This window comes from Leuciscus leuciscus, assembly GCF_965113295.1.
Source record: "Leuciscus leuciscus genome assembly, chromosome: 9".
NCBI lineage: Eukaryota > Metazoa > Chordata > Actinopteri > Cypriniformes > Leuciscidae > Leuciscus > Leuciscus leuciscus.
Genome location: NC_138733.1, coordinates 31,901,202 through 31,921,624, shown reverse-complemented (window position 1 = coordinate 31,921,624; position 20,423 = coordinate 31,901,202). Strand labels below are relative to the sequence as shown.

At 40.1% G+C, this 20,423-nt stretch overlaps 1 protein-coding gene across 2 annotated transcripts in view; it reads right to left on the bottom strand.

Moving 5' to 3' along the window:
* The window catches only part of fat3a (FAT atypical cadherin 3a), a 160,980-nt gene that overhangs the window by 32,546 nt on the left and 108,011 nt on the right, over window positions 1-20,423 (bottom strand). For both annotated transcript variants that reach the window (XM_082180841.1, XM_082180842.1), the window contains exons 8-12: window positions 14,969-15,108; window positions 10,972-11,247; window positions 9,912-10,122; window positions 5,316-9,425; window positions 346-542 (exon numbers count right to left, since the gene is read on the bottom strand). In XM_082180841.1, the coding sequence (XP_082036967.1) occupies window positions 346-542; window positions 5,316-9,425; window positions 9,912-10,122; window positions 10,972-11,247; window positions 14,969-15,108 (4,934 nt within the window). The remainder of the gene's footprint in view (window positions 1-345; window positions 543-5,315; window positions 9,426-9,911; window positions 10,123-10,971; window positions 11,248-14,968; window positions 15,109-20,423) is intronic.

The window sequence follows — 20,423 nt, the reverse complement described above, 5'->3', positions numbered from 1 at the left end:
AAGAGCCACAAAACGGTATTTATTGTTTCAAATTTGGGTAATTTTGTTTTATATCAAAAGTAACCTGGTCTGTCCTGTCTTTCGGAGCGTAGTCAGTGTCCTCTCTGCTCCGCGATGTATTTTTCACTGTGTGAGAACATGATGTGGCGTGAGAGCAGCATGGCTTGTCGGACAGTAACTAAAGGGGGCGGGTCTTTGCGATTTTCAGTCGTCTTTGCAGGAATGCAATATGACGACAGAAGGCATGTGTTCAGAAGGTTTTCAAACCATTGTGATCATGTTAATAATTTAGAGGCTTGTCAAATACGACACCGTAGGCTTTGCAGGGTTAAATGTTTTACTCACCGGGTCACAGACGGGACTGTTGTCGTTGGTGTCCATGACCATGACCTCTACGTTTGCCATGGACACGTGAAGTCCGTCTGTCGCCGTCACGTTGATAAGGTACCGTTCTTGTTCCTCGCGGTCTAACGGTCGCTTAACGTACAGCTTCCACTCTCCCTGAACCAGACCCAGAGCGAACACGCCGCCTCTGTTCCCACCTACACACACACACAAAAGAGATTACACCGGACACTTAATCTCTCAATAGTCTGTGACAATTTAAGCAGCAATAAAATCCACTACCGATTGTAACACAACACACGCTCACTTCCAGGTTTATCTGCATGTCTTAATAACCTCCATTAGTCCTCTCAATGATGGCACGCTCATTAGTATGAATTGTAATAATCAGTTCTTTTTATTCACATTTAAATGATCACCACTGCCATCAATTACGCCTTCCAGATTTATCCCACGTACTGAAGTCCTACCCGGCTCATTAGGACAGGTCATCTTTTAAACCTCAAGCAGACAGAGGTGGAATGAAAAAAAAGAGGGAAAAAATGAGAGCGAGAGTTAAATGGAAACGACTCTATAATCAAAGCAGCCGCGTTGACAAGCATCCAATTACTGTACACTCATAGTACAAACACGCGCTGCCTTATTCATCTAATAAAGAGAGTAATTTAACTCAGCTGGGGGCTGATATAACACAGAACAGCTTCTATCTGAGACACGTCAACAAAGGCCTGGACGCCTTCCGACTTCATTTCTCTTATCCCACGCTCTCGCTCACTTAGTTGAGGGGCTGTTTAGCGTGACTTCGACAAGCTGCATGCTTTTGCTGTGCTTTATAAGCAATGGCTCGAAAGCTTCTGATGTGAATAATGCAATCATTTGTCATTTATCATTTCAAATCTCATGATGTTTGAAAAAAGCAATATACACTACTGTTCAAAAGTTTGGGGTCAGTATGGTTTTTAATACTTGCAAGGATGTAAATACATTTAAAATGTTACAAAAGATTTGTATTTTAAATTAATGCTGTTCTTTTAAACTTTTTATTTATTAAATAATCCTTAAAATGTATTAGTGGTTTTTAACATCGACAATAATAATCAGAAATGTTTCTTGAGCAGCAGATCATCATATTAGAATGATTTCTGAAGGATCATGTGACACTGAAGACTGGAGTAATGATGCTGGAAATTCAGCTTTGATCACAGGAATAAATTACATTTCAAAATATGTTCAAATAGAAAACAGTTATTTTAAATTGTAATAATATTTCAAAATATGACTATTTTTACTGTATTTTTTTGATCAAATAAATGCAGCCTGGGTGGGGATTATTATTTTTTTTTCAAAAACATGAAAAACTCTTACTAACCCCAAACTTTTAATTGGTAGTGTATAATGCAATGACATCGAGTTATTTTTAAGTGTATAAAAATATTCTGAAGATGCATTAAACATTTGTTATTAATGTATGGGTGCTTGGAGAAAAAGAAAAAAAGAAAAGAAAAATATTCTTGAAATAAATTGAATGTGAATAGAATTGGACTGAATTGGACGACAAAAAAATGTAATTACAATCTGATCAGACAGTCGGTAACACTTTACAATAAGGTTTCATTTGTTAACATTAGTTAATGTATTAACTAACATGAACTAACCATGAGCAATACATTTGTTACTGTATTTGTTAATCTTGGTTAATGTTAATTAATAAAAATACAGCTGTTCATTGTTTGTTCATGTTACTTCAGTTCATTAACTAATGTTAACAAATACAACTTTTGATTTTAACAATGTATTAGTAAATGTTGAAATAAAAATTAACAAATATTAATCATGCTGTAGAAGCGGAGTTCATTATTAGTTCATTAACTAAAGTAGTTCACTAATGTTAACTACCGAAACCTTATTGTAAAGGGTTATCAGACAGCCTTTATGGCAGGTTTGAAAATCAACTAAATATACAAATTCATAAGATATTGCTCTCATAACAGCATATTTATTACTTCTTGTAAAGCAGTTAAATTGAACTGATGTGTTTAAAGCCGTTTAACGTCAGTTCTGGTCGATTAGTGTTTCTGCAGTGAACTTTCACCTTTACGAGACAGCAACACGAAGAGCTATTTAACGGCTGGTAAATCTTAGCTGTTACGGCGGGAATATTCGGCACTGCTGTTAAAAAGAGATACGCAGTTTGCTGGTCTAACAAGGTTCAAGACACCCTTTATAAACCCTTAAACGACTTTCAGCAAAGAACCTCTAAATAAAAGTTCAAATGATCTAATTAACTACCATTGAGTAACTATTTACTGTTTAATTGCGCTGTGCTCTGTTGAACACGGCAGTAAAATACCCCGAGAGGTGAGTTTACCCACAATGCCTTAGTTTCCTAAGGAGAGTAAAGATGTTAGCTCAAATCTGTTTGTATATGTGTCTCGTTCTTTCCCTCTGGTGTGTATTATGATACGGTGTGCGGTTCTTTGAGCCAGTTTGTGCCGCTGGGCTGAGAGAAGTGTATTAGAGTCTGTTTGACCTTTGAGTTTGTCGTGAACTAGAGGATTTAAACGTTATGAAAGTGTGGACTGTAGGGAAGGAGACAGACGACGAGGGTCTGAGAGAAAGAGAGAGAGAGAGAGAGAGAGAGAGAGAGAGAGAGAGAGAGAGAGAGAGGGAGAGAGAGAGAGAGAGATTCTCAGTAGAACACATGCCAACTACACAAAGGCTTGTGTCACAAAGTTTACTTTAGTTTGCATGCTGTGGGCTATGATTTAATTAAAGGGATAGTTGACTCAAATATAAAAATTCAAACGTGTATGACTTTCTCTCTGAAATCCTTTCCATGCAAATACAATGAATAGAGATCTTTTAATCTTTTAGGCTTCAAAACTATATATATGTGTGTGTTTACACAAGTATATTTTTACTTATTTTTATTTACTTAATTAGATATTGATTATATTTTACATTTCTTTATGTTACTATTATATATATATGTATTTTTAGACACAACAGAGAATTCAATATTCAGAAAACAATCCTTAACACAACGCAAACAACAATAAGCCAACATTTAGCATCTGAACTGCTAGTGTCACAATGTTTACTTTGGTTTCAATGCTGTGGGCTGCAATTAAGTAAAGAGTCAGAGCCTTTGTGTGTGTGTGTGTGTGTGTGTGTGTGTGTGTGTGTGTGTGTGTGTGTGTGTGTGTGTGTGTGTGTGAGTGAGTGAGTGTTGTGCGTGGTAAATCTTGTTAAAAATACTGCTCCTGCTGGTGGCAGTCTAAATCATGATCACAGCATAAAGGTTGAGCTTAATCGAAATTCTGTTCAGGCCAAGAAGTGTGTTTCTGCGTTTGAGTGTGTGCGTGTGTGAAAAAAGCATGAATTATAGAACAAGGCAGCTCCCTAATTCAATGTTATGAGTTTCTGAGCGCCTAATTTACAAGTGTGTGCTGCTTAGGAGCATGTGCAAGGTGTGTATGTGCGTGATGGTGTGTGCAATCTGTTTCTTGTCACCAAGCAAGGTGTTCTACACTGCCTGAATATAAAAGTATATTAAAAGCTGGCTGAGCAAGATGCTGATAAGGAGGAGTTTTATATTTGCCCTTTTGAAAGACACTATCCACCTAAACTACTGCTTTCGGAAATGCCACTGTATTATGTTTGGAGAAGTGAAGAGTTGCGCTTGCCTATCACAAATCCGCACCAGTATAATTTGCATGCAGTTGCATCACAGCTTTAATAAAATCCTTATAAAACAAGTGTGGTTTTGCTCTCCAGCAAGAATAAGTCTGCATCCACCCGCAAAATCCAGCTGGTAGCCCTAGAGCGAATAATCCATTATCAGGAAAGGATGAATGAGGTGTAATTACTGTGGACTTCTGACATTCTATAATAGCGTTGTTCTACATTATGCTTACATGCAGAACAGGGCTTGAGAAAATCAGGCTATGTTTAGATTGAGAGCACACACACACAGAGTTATACTGCATGGTATTAGGGCATCAAAACTATATGTGCTCGTTGAACATTTTCAAAACCTTGTGCATGAAAAGACAGTTTGTCTTCTCTCTATATTTCTTTATGGATGTTTTTTTGTGTGTGCATTGTCAAGCTGGAACCAATGATTGTCTAAAGAATCTGCATGATTGTTGCTTGATTTTATGCACATGAAAAAATGGGGGTAGCTGAAATAGAAATATAAAATTAAAATTCTCTCATTTACTCATTTAACCTCATTGTCATTCCAAACCCATACAAGTTTTTTTTTTCTTCTGTGAAATTCAAAGACATTGAATTTTGAGGAATATTGAATATTGAGTTTTTGTCCATACAATGAAAGTCAGTAGCGTCCAAAACAACAGTGATCCCCATTGACTTTCATTGTATGAACAAAAAATATTTTTTCTAAATATCTTATTTTGTGTATTCAGTTTGGAGTGACAGTAGGGTGAGTAAATGATGGCATAATTTAAATTTTTGTGTAAATTATCCCTTAAAGGTGCTCTAAGTGATGTTGGATGACGTCACTTCTTGTTGACGTTTAAAGTATTGTCAAACAAAACGGAGGCTAGCTAGACCCTCCCTCCTTCTCATCCGCGCACTAACCCTCCAAACCCCACCCCCAAATCCTTCTTGTCGGTTACTGGCTGGAACAGTTTGTTATGTTTCGTGGTGCGGGTTAGCCCAGTTTGTTTCTCTTGCCGTTTGTGGAGCCTGGGGTGTCTACATAGACCGCGTTTTTTTTACAGTGTGTTCAGGGGACAGGCAGCTAGCGGATAGTGAGGAGATGTTAGCTGTATGTGACAAAAAATGTTTTGGCCTAAAAAATGCGTAACATCGCTTAGAGCACCTTTAAGCATCTTACTCAGTGTTGCTTCTTAAGAAAATGGATATTGATTTATAAAGATTTTTCAATACATATATATAGGCCTATGCTTTTTTTTTTTTTTGCCAGTTCCAAAAGTTCTTACCTGTAATATGATAGGTGACTTGTCGGTTTCCAGGTGAGCTGTCATTGTCCCTTGTGTTAAGTACTGCCACCACTTCACCAGGTGCATCACTCTCCCGTACGCTTCCGAAGTAACGGGGCTGAAGAAACTGCGGTACGTTGTCATTGGAGTCGCTCACTGCTATAGTTATAGTAGTTGAGGACGACTGGCTTGCAGGATCTCCAAGGTCAAATGCCCAGACTGTAAGACTGTGGGCTGGGCTCTGTTCATGGTCCAGCCCTTTCAGAGTCGATATCCAACCAGAGCTGCTGTCAATTGTAAAGTAGGCACCATGCTCTTCAATGTCCTCACCGCCAGAGCCACCAAGCAACCCAGGTGGAGCAAGACTGTACGTCACCTGACCATTAGCTGCCCAATCAGGATCCAAAGCTCGCACTTGAAGAATCCTAGTTCCAGGAGAAAGACCCTCGGTGACTGACGCCTCATAGATATCTGACTCAAACGCAGGTTTGTTATCATTGACATCTTGCACTTTGACCTCCACATCCACAGCCGAAACAGCATCCAACCGTCCCTGCTGCAACATTGCAATCACTTTAAAATGATAGGCCTGTGTCAGCTCTCTGTCCAGTGCTTTGTCAAGTTTGATAGTGCCACTTTCTTTGTCTACCACAAACACTCCATCACTGTTACTCTCTGGAGTCTGTCCGATCACCGCTGAGAAGCTTACTGGTAAGGAAGAGTGGCTAGTCGAGGTGTGTAGATGCACTGCACCCAGCAAGGAACCAATGGGCATGTCCTCTGGCACAGTAAAGGAGAATTGTGGTTGGCTGAAGGAAGGTATGTGCGCATCAGCGGACAAAACATGTATGTAGACTGACACAAGGGAATGTTTAACAGGTGCACCTCCATCAGAGGCTTTAACGAAGAAGGATAGTACAGACCCACGCAACGAGGCAAAGTTGCCTTTGGTGACAACCCAGCCACTGTCCGGGTCGATATCCAGAAGTTCAGTAACCTGCAGGCTGGCCTCACTGTACAGACTGTAGCTCACTTGTCCGTTGGCACCTTGATCTACATCCCAAGCTTGCACTTGCATCACAAGGGTACCTGGTTCAACCTCAGACCGCACACTTGCATGGTACTCTGAGGCGCTAAAAAGTGGAGTGTTGTCATTCTCGTCTAGTACAGTGACCCGGACACTGCAATATCCAGATCGGCCACCTGCATCCACAGCCGCAATGGACAGCACCATCTCACTTCGTTCTTCCCGGTCCAGACGCTCAAGAGTCATAATTTGTCCACTGCCATCAATACTGAACAAGTCTCGAGCGGAATCTGAGAGCAGCACATACCTCACTTCCCCAAACGGTCCAGGATCAGCATCTTGCGCCCTGATTGCGATGACCTTTGATCCCACTGGCGCGTTTTCCCGTACATCGGCCTCGTACATGCCCTGGGTGAACTGGGGGGTGTGCAGATTAGCTCGCTCTACTCTAACATGCACTTGCGCCGTACTGGTAAAGACACCGTCTGAAACACTTACGTTCAGGGTGATGGCGGAAGGCATGCGCTGCACACGTCGCTGGCCACTCAGGGTAAGGACACCAGAGGCGGCATCTATCTCAAACAGCATCCTTTCGTTTCCAGACACCAGACCATACTGCAAGCGCTCTGCGTCTGAGCGGTCTGCGTCAGAGGCCTGTATGCATGTTACAAAGTGCCCTTTGGGTGCCAACTCATTGATTGAGGCTTCATATAGCAGTTGGTTAAACACTGGAGCGTTGTCGTTGGTGTCCGTGACATCGACTGTGACCCACACTTCGCTGCTCAGTGGGGGAAAGCCATTATCTGTTGCCTTGACAAGAAACACATAACGCTGGATGGTTTCATGGTCCAGGGAGCGAGCGGTCAGAATTAGACCACTGCTGCTGTCAATGTGGAAGTGGTCAGTGCTATTGGTATGGTCTGGAATGATTTGGTACCGTATAGCTGCGTTTTTCTTGGAGTCGCTGTCCGTTGCGAGCACCTGCAAGGCTGCAGTGCCAATCATGGCAGTTTCTGAAATGACGGCTTTGTACGATGGCCGCTCAAACACTGGAGGGTTGTCATTGACATCCAAAACAGTAACTTCAACGTCCACTTCTGCACGAGCACCTGTGAGGCAGTCCGTTGCTCTAACAATGAGTCTGTGGACAGGGCTGGTCTCATAGTCGAGGGCAGAGATGACACTAATGACCCCCGTGTCAAATCCAATGGAGAAGAGCGTTCCAGGGTCACCATGCTTGATTGTGTAAAGGACACTCTGGCCTTCAGGGCTGCTGGCATTTATTCCCAGAATTGGAGTCCATACTGGTATATCTTCGCTCACTTTTACCGAGTAGAATGGTCGGTCGAATACTGGCATTGCTCTGTTTACCACTGTAACAGGAAAGGTGACTGAAGAGGACAGAGGTGGTGTTCCCATGTCACGGGCGAACACCAGAACCTGATATTCCACACTGGAGAGATCAGCCTCGAAAGCTCTCCGTAAGCGAAGCTCGCCGCTCACACGGTCCATCTCGAAATGTCCCAGTTCATCCTGTAGAAAGTAGCTGACCTCTCCATTTTGTCCTTTGTCTCGGTCCACTGCCGTCACTCGAAATATTGCAGTCCCAGGCTCCGCTTCTACTTGCACAGCAGCATAGTATGGCAATCCAACAAAAACTGGAGCGTTGTCGTTGACATCTGTGACTTGAACTCGGACCAGCGCCCTTGCAACACGAAGACGATCTTCCTCGCGTCCTGCTTGTACCAAAAGTCCATATTCCTCCTTCTCCTCCCTGTCCAATGGGACTCCAACAGTTTCAATGGCACCAGAAGTTGGCCTGATGCGAAATTTCCCTCCTGCATTCAGCAAAGTATAGCGCAGTGGTTCATTCAACTTGTTCCCTAATGCTGTTACCACAGCAACTGTTGTTATATTGCCATTGTTCTCCTCAATGTTGGAACTGTAGGTATTTTGAGTAAAAGACAGCCCACTGTCCAGAGCCTCATGCACCAGGATGGTAACCAGAGAGGTGCTAGAAAAGCGTCCGTCTGAAACGCGGATGTTAAAGCGAAATCGTTCTTTGCTAAATGTACTGTTTCTCACAGTCAACAGTCCAGTACTTGGCTCAATGCTGAAATGTTCTAAGCTCCCGTCTGTCAATGAGTAGGTGAGCTCTGACTGGCCATTACCATCGGGATCAGTAGCAAAAACTTGTAGGGCTTCTACACCTTCATAAGTTGGGAGCAGAAGGACAGCTTCATAGGAATCCTGGGAAAATTTAGGTGGGCAGTCGTTAACATCTTGCACCTCAATAGTCACTTCTGCAGGACGCTCAGCTGAGAGCTGAGGATTCCCACTGTCTCGGACGTTAACGTGGAAACGAAATGTAGGTGTGGTTTCATGGTCAAGTGGAGCAATTGTCCTTATGGATCCAGTTCCGGCATCTACTGCAAAGAAGCGCCTAGCAGAATCTTCCATGATTTGGTAAACTAACAGGGCATTATGGTTGCGGTCAGCATCGGTTGCTCGTATGACCAGCGGTTGACCGTTGTCACTCTGCACAACACTGTTAAGCCCAGCGCCTTCACTGATACTTCCGTGGTAATGCAGCTGTTGGAAAACCGGTGCATTGTCATTTTGGTCGAGAACTGTAACTGTTATTGTAGCATTTGAGGCCTGTCCAGCCATGTTGCTTGCAGTGACTATTAGCACGTAGGAAGAAACTGTCTCAAAGTCCAGTGATTTCTGTGTAGTGATCACTCCACTGTACTGGTTGATGCGGAATGTCCTATGACCATTGCCGTGGCGAATATCGTAGGTAAGGGTGGAGAGACTTAAAGCGTTTACTGTGATGACTGAAGCTCCTATGGCGACACCCTCTGATATCTCCGCCTGATATTCACTTTGGGGAAACTTGGGACCAGCGTTATCGGACAAGGTGACCGCGATTCGGACGACAGCTGTCGATGATAATGCTGGAGAACCATTATCAGTTGCTTTGACAGACAAGACGTAGTGACCAATGTTTGACAGCTCCAGTTCCCGAGCCAATGAGATGATGCCCAAAACAGGATCAATCCGGAATGTGTTCCCTGTGTTCCCTACATTGAAAGAGAAAAAAAAGAGAGTAAGAAAAATAAGATCTTAAAAATATACAGTTATTAAAATTATGAAAAAAAAGGTAATATGGGAAATATGTTGTGACAAAAATAAAAAAATAAAAAAATGTAAAAAAAAAAAATTAATGAAAACTATTTTCCAGCTTCTTCAAAAATCGATCCATGTATGCTGGCTTTTCCTTCACAGTCCAACTTATCCATTAAAAATAAAAGCATATTTATAGATGGTAAAGAAATTGTTAATGTTTATGAATTATGGTTTATGGCTTATGTCTATTGGTCTATGTTTACTGGTCCAAGTCATACTCTTGAGCACAGATTAATTCAATAAAGCAAATAATTGGTAATAAGTTATTTGCGAACACAATTTACATTTATTATTAATTTGTCATGAGACAAATTGAGTTAAGTGTGTCCATTTAGTGAAGTGTGTCCAGACTTTGTTAGTATATGTGAGCGTGTGCATACCTGAGTCGATGCTGTAGATGATTTGTGCATTCTGGCCCTTGTCCTTATCGAGTGCAGTCACAGTGAGAACAGCCGATCCCAGAGCAGCTGATTCATACACCTGTCCATCATACATCACCATGGTGAAAAGAGGGGCGTGGTCGTTCACATCCTCCACACCAATCAGGACACGAGCAAGGCTACGTCTGTACGGGAACTCTTGATCTTTCACCTAGTATGGAGAAAAAAAAAAAGCAAGAATGATCGAGAGAAATAAATAAGAGGTAGGTTAGAAACAAAAATGAATTCCCTGTCTGAGACAGACAGCAATATCCAACACAAACAAAGACCAACACACACACACACACACACACACACACACACACACACACACACACACACACACACACACACACACACACACACACACACACACACACACACACACACACACACACACACACACACACACACACACACACACACACACAACAAACTCAAACTCGCTCCCTGCCAGACGGAGTGGATAACATCTCTCTCAGGATTATAATAACAAATTTCATCTGTTTGCAGGCAGCAGGAATATCCATGTGCTTATTAGATATGACACTCACTGTCTCTCACCCTCGTCAGGGGAGTGCGGAAACAAGGAGTGATACAGATCAGATCAATAATTAGATCACAGTGGAGAAACGACACAGGGGCAGACAACATTAAACTAGTGACGGCTGCCAAAGCACAAGGAGCAATCTCCTGTTCCTGTCATACCTGCACTCAAGCATGGAGAGCGTTAAAGAGAGAGAGGAGGGAGGCAGATCTGTGGGAATGTACACTACCAACACTAATCAAATACCTCTCCTGTTTTATGTTTTATCTATCTATTGAGAGTCACATTGTTCTCTCTAGAATAAAATAAAATAAAATAGTTTATATCTATTCATCAATGAGGTTGCTAACTGGTCCAAGTCTTTATACTTTATATTGAAAACAGATTAATTAAAGAAAGTCATTAATGTCCATAACTTTTGTGCAGTATTTTCATAATATCTATGAGATTATGAAGAAAGCCTTGTCTGATTACCATGATGGTGAGGATGTGCTGTGTTCGGCTCTCGTGGTCCAGTCTGCGAGCCGTGTAGATGACGCCGCTGTTAGGGTCGATGCGGAAGAGGCGCATGCTGCTGGGGTCAACGCTGCTCTGGAGGCTAAAGGTCAAACGGTGACGCTCGTCACGGTCGGATGCCAAAACCTGGACCACCTCCGTATCCGGGGGCGTGTCCTCTGTGATTGTGATGTCATAGGTGGGCTGGGAAAAAACTGGCGGGTTGTCGTTGTTGTCCAAAACAGTAATCTGGACCTGTGAAAAAGACAGGAAGTCAACATGAAATATAGTGCAAAAGTGCCCGCCCCCCTTTTTTTAGCGGCGCTGGTTCCGGAAGTATTTTCTCCATTCATTTTTCCCATAGGGATTTTAAAATGGTCTTTGTTAAAGAGTTATAAACCATGAAGCAAGCCAATCCGCTACGAGGTGAATCACAAAATCGGACAAAAAGACAAAGGTACAACTTAAAGGCTTTAGTGAGGGAAAGAACTACAATCCCATGAAGCATTGCGAATAGCATAATCGAATTACAAACGATGGAGGAATATAAAACTACACATTTACAAATGTCGATTATGTATACAAACAATAGATTTTAAGTTTATGGCAAAATATGCATATTTATACAAACATTTAAGTATTTTGAGAGCGTAGAGAGATCGAATTGATTACGTCATTCGCAGTGCTTCATGGGAGTGGGTGGAGCTAACAAGATCTTTTTCGACTCTCTGATTGGTGTAATTTTCTGTACAGCATCATGGGTAATGTAGTTTTTCATTAGTTTTATTTTATTTTATTGTACCTGATGAAGACCTGATGGTCGAAACGTTATGCTTTCAATAAATTTATCTGGAGTAGCTTGCAGTGTGCGGACTTCACTTTTCTTTTCTTTTTGTTTATGTTACTTTGATGTCCTGCACCTGAGCCCAATCTGGGTTTTGGGATGTGCACACCAGTTTTTACTTCCGGAACATGACTGTTGCACTTGATTGTACTTTCTTAGTACCAGTGTTGTTGTTGTCAGTGTTGTCTAAAACTATTAAAAGCTGCTTTCAGAAGCTGAAATAAAATATTATATTATATGAAAAACTTAAAAACGAAAGTTAGAAATGTTGAAATATTAAAATTACTAAAACAAAAGTGAATATTATAAAGATAATTAGAAATACAAAAAACTAATAAAATGAGAAAAGAAAAACAATTATTTAAAAAAAGTTCAATTGAAAATATTACAAAATAAAAGTGTATTCCAAATATGAATACATACTAGAAGAGTATATAAATAATACTAAAATAACTCTAAAATGTATGGTCATATTCTGAATGATTCACCTTCCACACTGTCTACATTTGAACACATCTAAGCAACGAAGAAGCCTCGTTTTTTATTGACTTTACGAGTCAGAAAGTCACATGACTTGTTCACAAACACGCACCATGAGTGTCTGAACAAATCGAAGTTGAATGCTGAACGCTGCCTGAAATGCAATTGTCTGACGCAAGTACTCAGCTGTCGCTAACTTGTATAAATAGCCACAGCAGTCGTCGGAGCACGCAGGCAGTGTGAGCGCACACGACTGAGTGTGTGTGTGTGTGTGTGTGTGTGTGTGTGAGTGAGTGATCGAACCGCGTCGGCTGATCTAATTATAAAGTAATAACAGACGTGTACTTCCGTCTCACACTCGCCCTTGCGGAGACACGCTGAGATCCATCTGTGTGTGTGTGTGTGTGTGTGTGTGTGTGTCGCAGACCGTGAATGAATGTGTATGTGTGTATGAAAGTAAGTGAGATCGTTTTTGTATTTTTAAATGAGTGCATTTGCATGTAACAGAGAGTGTGTCCGCGAAAGTGTTGTTAAATGAGTGCAGTTGACTGAATTTGAATGAGTTATTTTTTGTGTTTACGTTCTTGTGAGTGTGTATGTGTTAATTTACTTTGTATACAGTGAGTGAATAAACTGAATAAATGCGCCTCCCACCCCCAAACACTGCGGCAGCTTCTAACGTTAGGATGGATCGTGTCCTTTAAACTCTGACCTTCACGCACATATTACATCGCGAAGACTCGTATCTATGGCAACGAAGCGATCAATCCGATGGGACCTTGACATCAGGGATAGGCAATCTGAACGATGACAGACGCTATCAATCAAACTCTCACCATCAAACATCAGCATCAATCATCGACTAAACAGCTGCTGTCAGGACGACACACACTCAAAACCTGCTTCCCTGCACATCAAAAGTGCCCAAAAGATAGAAGCATCATTATGCTGCCTTTTAAGATCGTGTCTGGCCAAATTCTAATTAAGTATCACAAGCTCAGTAAAAAAAAGAAAAAAAAAGAAGAAAAAAAAAGGTGTAGGAGTCGAGTTATTAATAAATAAATTAATATAAATCAAATATGTATTATATTAATATATAATGATATAAAATGTTGGTGTATGAAAGGAGACATGCTGACTATAAATATTAATTAATATAAATACATTAATATGAATTTATATAAATTAAATATTAATTAGAATAACAAAATATGAATATACAATATTGGCATACGAGTAGAAAGCAATGCTGATTATAAATATTAAATAATATAAATAAACATTTTTATAAATAAAATATTAATCATATTATTCTATAATATATAATAATAATATAAAAATATTGGTGTATGAGAGGAGAGACATGCTGACTATAAATATTATTTAATATAATACATTTGTATTAATTTATATAAAAAAATGATATTACATAATATTAATATAACATATTGGCATATGAGACATGCTGATTATAAATATGAAATAATATATAAGTATATAAATAGTAATTAATATAACTATATAAATATCAATTATATTAATATACAAAATGAATATAAAACATTGGTGTATGAGTGGAGATAAATTCTGATTAGCCTACATATAATTGCATATACATATTTACACATAAATAAAATATTAACACAAAATATTAAATAAATATACATTTGTTAACTAGTGAGACTATGTTGTTGGAGCTGAACATTGAGTCTCTTAATCATGTGTGTGTCCATGAAAGTTAATTATAACTTAATTTAACTTAAAGTCCAACTGAAATCAAAATTGACCCTATTTACTTTGTTAGCGCATATTACTAGTCTTGTGGTGAACAATTAATCCGTGCAAGTTAAAACACAGAAAAAAATTGTTTGCCGTCGTAATCTTTAAAGGTGAACTAAGTAACTTTTTTTACCTTAACTGAACAGCTTTGGAGTCATTGGAATGGTTATATTACTTATTTCGGGTTGAATGGTGGTCGTTTCGCACCCCCCTGGTGCCCGTGAGCGGAAAATCCGCACTTGCAACTTTGAGCCGGCGGGCCGCCGGCCGCTGCGTCAGGAAGTCTCGCGTGATATCAGGTCTTGCGATGTAAACAATTGCTTTACGGCCAAAAGAAATCTGCTAAAATGCTGTCATTATTGCGCTCCCTCACGCTGTCCGAACCCGAATGAAGAAGACGTTTTAAAGAATGTCCCATCTGCTTTGATGTCGTTGATCTATAGCCTCTGGTGTCTGAGAATCACTAACAAGTTTTTACAACAGTGTTGTCAAATATCTATTCCGAAGCTGTGGGGGGAGCTCTAGAGAGAAACCTGCGAGCAAAAAGCGAGAATACAGCGAAGAAATCCCGAAGCTACTGAGTGCTGCTTTAATCAAAGTCTGAAAAGTTACTACCGGTCTGGAATGGCGTCCCTTCTCTGATGACGTAGGTTTGAGGACTTGAGTTGGGAAACGCTTAACCACTCCCCTCAAACCGTTAGTCTGCTATGAGCAGAGATGGAGAGGAGGAGCGCTGACACTGAAACCCTGCCCTCTGTTCAATATTCCGTTTCACTGGGAAATACGTCACAACACTGGAGAAAAGTCGTTTGCAACTTCCGGTTCACGCAGACTTTAAGTACTTTTTTTTTTTTTGTCTGTGTGTGTGTTTACCTGAGTGTACGCTATATTAGTCCCATCTGTAACCTCCACAGTGAGGTTGTAAAATGATCGCTGCTCGGCGTCCAGAGGTTTAGCGATGACGATAGTGCCGACACCTTTCTCCACGTCAAACATACTGTCCACGTCACCGCCTTACGTGAAAAGAGACAACATGATTAAACACAAGAACTCTCCATATCTCTCTCTCTCTCTCTCTCTCTCTCTCTCACACACACACACACACACACACACAGATATCACACACAGAGATTCAAATTCACACCAATGCAATACTCATGTACACCAAACGGGGGCGCTAAAGGGTTTTAAAGTGCAAAACATAAGTAGGATGGGATTTCCTCATCATACCCACACACAAACACACACAGCAAACACACAACACAAACCACACATATGCAATGCACACATAACACACATCCCGTGTGTAACACATTTAAAATGCACATAATCTACATATTCATGTATAAAACACAATAGACACACATATGCAAGGCACTTTAATTCACACATACTACATTCACAACACACTCAAACAAATATATTGAGACATATGTGTTTGTATGTGCTACTTTAGTGACTAAAAGGATTCCTCCATTTTCTAAGACTTTGTCTTTATATTTCTACACAACATGTACGTGCACAAACAGTCTAGCGCAACACATGCCTCCCATACACACACAGAAGTGCTCTCAGAATCAGCTCTAGTCAGATGCATATGAACCATTAAACACCAACAGAAGAGACAACAAACGTATAGATTGAAGAAACGGCTGTTTTCTCACAGCAAAAGTTTACTTTAATGGAGAGTTGACCCAAAAATGTAAACTCTGTGAATATTTACTCCCTCTCATGTCGAAGCAAACCCGACTTCTTTCTTTCGTGGAAGACAAAAGATACGCTATCGTTAGTCAAGCTCCAAAAATGCACCATAAAGTAGTCCATATGACCGCCCTTTAAAGTCATACGATAACTATGTGTGAACAAACTAAAATTTGTTATCATTCACTGTAAATCGTAGCTCTCAACTGTTGCTCTAAAAAATTAATAATAATAATTCAACTTTGCAGCATCGTGATTAGTCACATGACATGCGATAATAAGAATTCAATCCTGATGCCATATGCCTTTTTGTGGCATATTTAAAGGCAGGGATGCACAACATATTACCAATATATTAGTGGTCATCTAATATTGTAATTTTCTTTAACTTTTTATTTATATTATTAACATACTTTTAATATATTTTCATTATTGGCAGATATTACATATTACATATGCATTTAACTCCCCCCATTTTGCCATATGCCATATTTCTTTTTTTGGCATATATAAAGACACAGATGCACAATATTGTTATTGTTAAAAATATGTATTTTTAATTATTTTAATTAAGGCTGATATTCCATATTTATTAGCCAGTTACATGTATGTAATTCCCCCTATTTTAATATTATATAATATATAATATAATATTATATATAAAATTTTGCCTTTCTCCAGCACAACTTAAAAAGACAATGATATACTATGGTCATTAAAAACTTATGAATACTACCATTAAAAACACCATTAAAGAGTTCTTTCCCATTAAGAGTGCATATCTTTTAACACATTAAAGGGTTAGTTCACCCAAAAATGAAAATTCTGTCATTAATTACTCACCCTCATGTTGTTCCAACCCTGTAAGACCTTCGTTCATCTTCGGAACACAAATTAAGATATTTTTGATTAAATCTGAGAGCTGGCTCACTCCTCCATAGGCTTCTAAGGCATTATAACTTGCTGGCCCAGAAAATATATTAAAGACAGAAAATGTATTCTCTCTGGGCCTCGAGTTAGTTCACGTAGTGTAATAGCGCAGCGCTTCTGGGTTGTACGTCACACGCATCACACACATGACCAGCGTCGGCCAATAGTGAGCCTACGTGTGACGTACAACCCAGAAGCGCTGCGCTGTTACACTACGTGAACTAACTCGAGGCCCAGAGAGAATACATTTTCTGTCTTTAATATATTTTCTGGGCCAGCAAGTTATAATGCCTTAGAAGCCTATGGAGGAGTGAGCCAGCTCTCAGATTTAATCAAAAATATCTTAATTTGTGTTCCGAAGATGAACGAAGGTCTTACGGGGGTTGGAACAACATGAGGGTGAGTAATTACTGACAGAATTTTCATTTTTGGGTGAACTAACCCTTTAAGTTGCGATAGTCTTTTCTTCCCTATTGTGACGTGTATCAGAGTGAAACAGCTTCTCGAACAAGAACAAATGTAGGGCGGGACTTGATTTTGTCAATGGGGAATTGATTGGATGGTTGTGGTTTGCTATTGGTGGATCTCATGTGAGTGACAGGTTGCCCCGCCCTCACGCCATCAGTGTGCAAGAGCTGTCATTTTGATTAAAGATTACATAAATTAGAATAAATGATGTGCACGGATAAACCAATTATATTAAATACTGCAATATTCCGTAAAAAGGTAAAACAATTTTTTATTTCAAAGTAGTTTAGTATTAAGATATTGCCCATTTATCAGATATCGCGATAACATGGAAACAATTATTGGCTTATTGGTATCAGATTACATTTTTATATTTGTGCATCCCTATGCAAACAAACACAAATGAGACTTAAATTTCAGTCTGTTTCTCACACAAAACTATCAAATGACTTCAGAAGTCTTGGAATATACAGTGCACTACATTTCTGGTCCTTTATTTTTTTTTTACCCTTTCTGACACGATTTGCTTTCTTTGTATGACAAAAAGCAGCTGCACCATTGTGATTAAAATCTTTTGCGCACCACAGAAGAAAAAAGTTACACAGGTTTGGAACGACACAAGGATGAGTACATAATGATAAAACTGTCATTTATAGGTGAAGTATCACTTTAGCATGTAGTTCAGGTGGTTGCATCAGTGTGTTTGAACGCCTGTGAGTGTGAACAGAGGTGAAAGTGTGTTTTGGCAGGGAGTTATGTTCCCTCTTCACACTCGTTCTACCCGGGGCGCATTAATCATCTCGTGCCGCCTGTTGCTGTAACACCTGGTAGAGAGATACACTTACACATGCATACACACACTTACACACCCTTTCATTCATCACCGTCCACCCTCGCTGTCCTCACACGCTCTCTCTCGTCTGTCAAGCTAACCCTGGGTTGACCCCTGACCTTTACCCACACTCGATTGGCTGTTTAATGACGCATTTAATCAGGCCGCACATGATAAGGCTGGGTCAACGACCGCCAGAAGGGTTTTAGGTACCTCATAAACAAAACACACACTCACATACACACATGGATGGAAGCACAAATTAAACCATTATCGCCACTGCACAGTAAACACTTAGCACACACGCATGCATTCAATAAAATATCACACGCACATTTAAATCACATTTGAATCGAGACGCTTGTCTCCAAATTCACATCCCAACCAATAATGTAGAAAGCAATACAGCACAACACCAAGGGATGATGGGAAAGCAGAGCTAGCTGATGGTTAAACAGCAACAGAGCAACAGCAGTTCTGCTGAACTTGTATAAATATATATATATAGAGAGAAAGACAGACGGAAAGAGAAAGAGAGAAAGACAGGAGTTGAAAAAGACAAATAGACAGACAGAAAGAGAGAGATAAACATGCAGAGACAAACAGACAGAGAAAGAGAGACAGGTAGAGAGAGAAAGACAGGTAGAGAAACACACTTGACAATAAGGGCTGCGCGATGACCCGACTGACGCTCAGGAAAGTTGAAATCGTCAATGCGTCGACACAAAAGTATATAATTTCCACGTGTTTTTAAAGGGGACCTATTAATACAAGTCTCTGGTGTCCGCAGAATGTGTCTGTGAAGTTTTAGCTCAAACTACCCTACAGATAATTTATTATAGCTTGCCAAATTTGCCCCTATTTGGGTGTGAGCAAAATCACGCCGTTGTTGTTTGTATCCCTTTAAATGCAAATGAGCTGCTGTTGCCCTCCCCTTTCCAGAAGAGGGCGGAGCCTTTACAGCTCGTGCTTAAAATACTCCGGCAACAACAAAACTGGAGAATGTTACGCAGCCAAAATGTCAGAAATTGTCAGTAGTGTTGTTCAGCCTTATTGTTTAAACCGTAGTCGGACACTGATGGTGAGACTCTGGATGGTTAGTGGATACATTTAATGAGTTAAGTTGATTCAACTAATCGACTAGCATGTTTATCTAAAAATCTTTCAGAAACAACTTTTGTGCAAATCCAGGGTTGAACCGAACGTTTGTGAAGCAGTTCGGCGTAAAATGATTTGCAGAAATGAATAACACTAAGTATTTCCTTCACAAATTAAATTCAACCACGGTGTGCTCAGTGGCTCAGATGCCGAGAGTCTATGGAGACTCTTATGCTCGTTGGTACATCTAACAACAGAACATTTGTAATGTTTTTTCTACATCTCCAGCTGCTACAGCGAGGAAACAGAAATGGCGACTGCTGCGGCTCACTGAGGGCGGGATCTATGCTAATAAGGCAGGTCGTCACAAGCCATGGGCGGGGCTTCTGAAGCCTGTGTTTGCCCGCCCCGCTCGTTTGGAGAGACTGTTTATGATTTATAGGGATTATAAAAAAAGAAGTGGGTGGATTTTTACCATTATAGGCTGGTTGTTTACACACGCTGTGGCGTGGACACGCATCTATAAAAGTGAATTTTGCTGAATAGGTCTTTAAGTCTTAAGCCAATTTAAAGGGTTAGTTCACCCAAAAATGTGAATTTTCCCATAATTTACGTACCCTCAAGCCATCCTAATACTAGGTGTATATGACTTTCTTCTTTCAGCCAAACCAGTCGGAGTTATATTTAAAAAATATTCTGGCTCTTTCAAGCTTTATAATGAGAGTGAATAGTAATACAATAGAGATTTTGAAGCCCAAAAAAGTGCATCCCTCCATTATAAAAGTAATCCATACGACTCCAGTGGGTTAATAAAGGCCTTCTGAAGCAAAACGATGTTTTTTTTTTTGTTTAAGTAAAATATCCATGTTTATTACTTTATAAACTATAATCACTGGCTTCCGGTAATGTCTGTAAGCAAGTCTAGTTCCGGTGGAAGAGTGACCTCTGACCTGACCCATGACGTAATGACGAAAGCGGAAGCGCAGAGGATAGAGCAAAACAAAACACGTCAAACAAAGTCTAAAACGAGAATTTTTAAAGATAAATGTCAGAGGAGCTTGAGTTTGTTGCCCAGCCCTGTTTGTTTGAACCGCGAGAGGTGTCAACTCTCACCTAAGCTTATGCTACGTCTACATCCTACGCCATACGTCGGGTCAGAGGTCACTCATCCGCCCGAACTCGACTCTCGGATGCGTGCCTGAATTCTACTGTTAGAGCTATATGGGAAAACTTAAAGCACTTAAAGTTTATTTAATTTGTATCTATTTATGCTATTGCTTGTAATTCATTTATTTGTTC